The sequence below is a fragment of the Delphinus delphis genome, chromosome 2 (genome assembly GCF_949987515.2).
Source record: "Delphinus delphis chromosome 2, mDelDel1.2, whole genome shotgun sequence".
NCBI lineage: Eukaryota > Metazoa > Chordata > Mammalia > Artiodactyla > Delphinidae > Delphinus > Delphinus delphis.
In genome coordinates this window covers 86,934,566-86,940,681 of record NC_082684.1, presented here as the reverse complement: position 1 = coordinate 86,940,681, position 6,116 = coordinate 86,934,566, and the positions used below count along the sequence as shown (strand labels likewise).

Below are 6,116 nucleotides of genomic sequence, written 5' to 3'. Positions count from 1 at the left end.
GAGTTCCCTAACCATGGGCCCGCGGAGCCGCGAGCGTCGGGCCGGGGCAGTGCAGAGCACCAACGACAGCAGCGCCGTCAGCAAGACCTCCCTGGCTGCGCGCGGGTACGTGCACGACGCCTTCGCCGCCTTGCTAGTTCCAGGGACCGCGCGCCGCGCGCCGCTCATCCACCGCGGCTACTACGTCCGCGCACGCGCCGTGCGGCACTGCGTGCGCGCCTTCCTGAAGGGGACGTGCGCGGTCCCCGGCGCGCCTCGCGCCCAGATTCTGTCGCTCGGCGCTGGCTCGGACTCGCTGTATTTTCGCCTCAAAACTGCGGGCCGCCTGACCCGGGCTGCCGTCTGGGAGGTAGATTTTCCGGACGTGGCACAGCGCAAAGCGCAGAGGATTCGAGATACGCCGGAACTGTGTGCGTTAACCGGGCCTTTCCAGAGCGGGGACCCCGGGTACACGTTGTGCTTTGAGAGCTCGGACTACTGCATCCTGGGCCTGGACCTGCGGCAGCTTCAGCGATTGGACCACGCCCTGGGCACCGCGGGCCTTGACGCAGCCGCACCGACTCTTCTCCTGGCTGAGGCCGTGCTGACCTACCTCGAGCCGGATGATGCCGCGGCCCTCATCGCCTGGGCCGCCCAGCGTTTTTCTAATGCCCTTTTCGTCGTCTACGAGCAGATGAGGCCGCGTGACGCCTTTGGCGAGTTCATGCAGCAACATTTTCGGCAGCTGAATTCTCCCCTGCATGGCCTGGACCGCTTTCCCGACGCGGAAGCCCAGCAGCAGCGCTTCCTTCAGGCCGGCTGGACCGCCTGCCGTGCCATGGACATGAATGAGTTCTATCGCTGCTTTCTTCCCGCAGAAGAACGCCGGCGCGTGGAAAATCTCGAAACTTTCGACGAGTTTGAGGAGTGGCATCTGAAGTGCGCCCACTATTTCATTCTGGCCGCTTCTCGGGGAGACGCCCTCTCGCAAACTCTGGTGTTTCCACCCTCAGAGACGTTTCCTCGGATAGATCCTGCTTCCCCTTCAGGAGTCTTCCCTGCCAGTATAGTCACTGGTGATAGCCAGGGCCCAGACCTTAAGAGGTATGGGCACGCCTCGGTCCTTTTGAGCCCAGGTCTTATTCTCAGTGCTGGAGGATTTGGAGAGCAGGAGGGGCGACATTGCCGAGTGAGAAAGTTTCACTTGCTCTCAAGATACTGTGACTTTGAATGGAAAGGCAACCAAATATGCAGTTGGGGGGCTGGAGCTCAGTGGGATGGACGCCTTTATCACACCATGACAAGACTTTCAGATACTCAGGTTCTGGTTCTGGGAGGGAGACTGTCCCCAGTAACTCCAGCCTTGGGGATTCTCCAGCTTCTTTTTTGCAAGAGTGAGGATAATAACCCTGAGGACCTAAATGTCACAGTCACAAAGGTCGGCCCAGAAGAAGATTCCACTTTGTCATGTTGGCGCCACTCGACAACAGAAGTGTCCTATGAGAATCAGAGATATTTGTTTGTGTATGGGGGCCGCAGTGTGGCCGAACCTGTACTAAGTGACTGGCATTTCCTACATGTGGGGACAATGGCTTGGGTCAGGATCCCAGTGGAGGGAGAAGTACCTGAAGGTCGGCATTCCCACAGTGCCTGCAGCTGTCAAGGGGGAGCCCTCATTGCTGGAGGTCTGGGTGCTTCTGAGGAGCCGTTAAGCTCTGTACTCTTTCTGAAACCAATCCCTTGTGGATTCATCTGGGAATCAATAGCCATCCAGCCTCCCATTACCCCAAGGTACTCCCACACAGCTCATGTGGTCAATGAGAAGCTTTTGTTGGTTGGAGGGGTCTGGATTCATTCCTCCTCAGTTCCTGGAGTGACTGTTATTGATCTGTCTACAGGACTGAGCTTCGAGTATCAGATTGACACAACATGTGTGCCATGGCCATTAATGTTACACAATCATACCAGCATTCTCCTTCCTGAGGAGCAACAGCTCCTGCTCCTTGGAGGTGGTGGGAACTGCTTTTCCTTTGGTACCTACTTCAACCCCTGTACAGTGACATTAGACCTTTCTTCCTTAAGTGCTAGGCAGTAAGGACTGGACTTGTGATATATTCAGGACCCACTAAAGTAGACAATAAAGCTTTCCAAAATAGTATTTGACTCTGGCTATAGATATTACCACTCCCCTGTTCCCATTCCTTTGTTTTTTTCTGTTCAGTGCAAAAAGAAAAAAAGTTGTTTAAACACACACCAACATTCAAAGAGATGGTACAAAAATAAAACATAAATAGGCCTATCTGAAGAGAGTGGTCATATAGTCCTAGAGTAGGAATTGGGGGCCTTTGGGTCCCTGTATCTAGTTTACTGGTCTTCCTCCCATTTTCTAATCTGAGTTTATCCATTTACTGAGTTACAATGACCTGTAGCCTAAGTCAAGTGAAACTTTTCCCAATGCCAGGCTTTGTGATTTTAGATGGGACCTTGGAAGAAGTTTCACACAGATCCTTGGTAAGAATACAAGGCTGAATATAGGTGAAGGGACATGGTATTGACCTCGTTCTTCATGTATGAAACCTGAAATGAACCCAGTTGCAGTTTGATTAAAGCATTGTGCCATTTAGTGCAGCAGAGAACTCTGTGATAGCTTTAATAAGACACATTTGTATGACTTTATTGACACATGGTTTTGTTCCATTTTTTTGCCACCGGTTCTATATTTAGAATTATAAGTGCTAATAAACCAAACATTTGATTTCTCAGCTCATTTTGTATATGGTATGAAAATGTTTTGCTCCAGATCTACTCCACCCTTCACTATGTTCTGTGTACCAGGAGGCCAACCTTTATGAATTGCATCAATGAGTTTACTTGTTCTCTGGTGTTTGGTGAGTTCCATCAGTCAGAGGTACCAGAGAGGGATGGTTGGACAGTGAGAGTATTCCAGGTGTTTCCCCTACCAGTCTGCAAGTTGGCATTAGCTGCATTCTTTTTTTTTTAAATAAATTTATTTATTTTTGGCTGTGTTGGGTCTTCATTGCTGTGCGCGGGCTTTCTCTAGTTGTGGTGCGTGGGCTTCTCACTGCAGTGGCTTCTCTTGTTGCAGAGCACAGGCTCTAGGCGCATGGGCTTCAGTAGTTGTGGCTCGTGGGCTCTAGAGCGCAGGCTCAGTAGTTGTGGTGCACGAGCTTAGTTGCTCTGCTGCATGTGGGATCTTCCCAGACCAGGGCTCGAACCTGTGTCCCCAGCATTGGTAGGTGGATTCTTAACCACTGTGCCACCAGGGAAGTCCGCAGCTGCATTTTTTTCGTAAAAGCCACAGCTCCTGTCATGTAGTCTTCTATAAGGTATAGCTCTAACTCTGCATCACTCCAAAGAATTCTGTATCTTAGTTGCATTAACCATATTTTAAGTGTTCAATAGCCACATGTGACTAATGGCTACAGTATTAGACAATATAGATGTAGAACATTTCCATCATTGCAGAAACATCTGGACTCCACTGAGGTACTTCACCATCTTGACTTGGTTTCCCTTAACCCTGCTCAACCCCTTTTAATTAGTATCTTCATTAAACTCTCCTCAACTATCCCCTTGAAATGGACCATCTTTCCTGGTGCGCCTTGTGAGATCATGAAACATCTTAGGTATTCATCCTTAAAACTTGAGCCTTAATTTGTCATCTAAATTGTGAATACCTTGTGAAATTCGTGTGTCAAAAGGTAGTGGCTTTGTTGGTACTTAAGTGTACCACTTCAGTATTTCTTGTTAGTCTTCAATCCTTGAAACCTTAATAATAACTTGAGATTCTACAAGTACCTAAATTCTACAAGTACTATCAATGTTAACATCTTGATGGACTTAGTATGACCGAGAATCTTTTTTCCCTAATATTTTAATTAACAACTTTGCATATAAATGCATGTAAAAAGTGTTCAATATGAAAACCAAGTAGCAAACACAAGCCTAGTGTATGGAGAGGGCAATGTTCGCTCTGTTGGATGAAGGTTCCCAGGAGAAGACAAACTGAATAAACTGTTGTTTAACTTCAGCTTCCCTGAGACTGCACAGCCCTTTCTGGGAGAGTTACTAGTTACTGTCATGAGTCCTGGTAAACAAAGGACTTAACTATGGCTAGGCATCTGCAAGGCTATCAGTGGGCCAGGTACTAGGTTACTGGCAAGACTGTGACTGGAAGGGGAAAAGGCTGCTCTGTATTTTTTAAGTTCACCACAAGCCCACCTCCAACTTTTAGGAGCAGATCAAAGCAGAACATGAATGAAGTGAGTGTTCTCAGCTATGTAGTAGTTAGTACCAGAATTCTAACCTAGAAATAACTCCAAAGCCCAGGGTATCCCTTCCATTATGTTACTTCTTAGATGGTACCATCAACCATTACTATATCATTACTTTGGGGCCATATAGAGGGGTGGGGGTGGGAGGGGGAGGCTGTCAGGAGAATGTGGATGTATGTCAGACCTAAATTACTAGCACAGTGATGCCTATTCTCTCAAGTGCTGCCCAGTATGGCACATTGTGAGTAATTGGGCTTGTTCCACATTTCTATATGATTACCGGATTAAGCATGTGCTCCACCTCTGACCCTACACATGCATCATACTCAGTTAAAGAGTTATTCATTTCTCAAGCTCTACTCTTCAGAGCACTTAGAGTTTTGTCCTCAACATTAACTCTGTGCCTTTGGAGCAGCACTCAGAGGTGCTGGGTCCCAGTTTCATAACAGTAATCCACAGCAGTTAGAGATGTGGGCCAGATTAAGAACTGAAGTTGGACTATGCTTTTTGTTTCTCCATTTCACCTCTGAATATCTTTGTTTTAAAATTCTGGTATGGAGCTCTGGGGCAGTTATGAGAGTTATCAACTTCTTGATTGCAGTTTCCAGCTGATCTTCACCCCTTTTTGCTCAACAATGGACCATGGTTACCCCATATCCATTGGAAATGAAATGAGTTCACGCTGCCAGAAGGCTAATCTGAGGGAGTAGGAACATGCATAAATGTGCTTGCGAGCACATGAATACAGGATTTTCCTAGGATGTGCTGATGCTTCACTGGGTATGACTTGGTGTGTAACTCTCAAAGTAAGTTTAACAGGGATAGGAAAGACCTTGCCCTAATATTTATGTGAAGAGTCATTTGCCACCTAATTGTCAGACTAAGACTGGGAAATAAATTGTAATAAGAATGATTTTTAGGATATTACACTACATAGAGCTTTTCTCATTCCCTAGCTTTTGTCCACATTTTTAGGCTTTTCTAATGAAAAGAGCCTCAACCTCTGATTCATATTTAGACTTGCTATTTCAGGAAAAGTTAGCAAAACTGATCTTTCTTATTCAAGGATACATCAGCAATTTAAGGAGGAAAAAAGCTTTGCCACCACCCTTCCTCCCCCATTGTCTTGCTTTTTTCTAATTATCATTTATTTCTCTATTAATATTTATTATACATACTATGTAATTCTTCATTGGCAGCTTTTTCATAAGGCCAGAATCTGACATTCCCTATCTCACAAGCTTCATCCCCTGCCACTCCTCCTCCCCTTATTGACATCCCACTTATATAGGAAGTATACCTGGGACCCAAAGGACAGAATACTGTTACATGCTTCCATTCTTTTACTTACCGTGTTCTCCCTGTTGGGACTCTTAAGACTGCCTCTCCTACCTTACTCTCAACCTCACTATCCCAACTTTGTTCATAAAACTCCTACTTGACTCAAGGCTTATCTTTGGAAATCATTCCCTGGTTCGAATCCACCACCCTTTCAGGCTGGGATGGGTTACTCTTCTGTGTTGCCAGAGCACCTTGTAACTATCATCCATATTGTGTTATAATCTATTTTTTCATCTGTCTACTCACTAGATTGAAGATCCTTGAGGGTAGGGATAGTATCTTATTCACCATTGTATTTCCAGCACCTGGAAATACAGGTGTCAACATCGGAATTGAACAACGATCTCTCATTGTTGGGGTTTAACATCACCAGATCTTTCTCATACCTTTTTAATGTAATATATCCTGTGCCACTGGCTTCCTGGGGAAGAACAGAGTAGCAGTAGTGAAAAATAATACAATGACACCCCAAATGCAAGCCTGTCATGCAAACCTGTGCCC

At 46.4% G+C, this 6,116-nt stretch overlaps 1 protein-coding gene across 1 annotated transcript; it reads left to right on the top strand.

Moving 5' to 3' along the window:
• The first annotated feature begins 13 nt into the window (after positions 1–13).
• Positions 14–2,959, top strand: LCMT2 (leucine carboxyl methyltransferase 2). Its single transcript, XM_060005108.1, has one exon. It carries the CDS (start codon positions 14–16, stop codon positions 2,072–2,074), a length of 2,061 nt encoding a protein of 686 aa, XP_059861091.1. The 3' UTR covers positions 2,075–2,959.
• Positions 2,960–6,116: the final 3,157 nt, after the last annotated feature.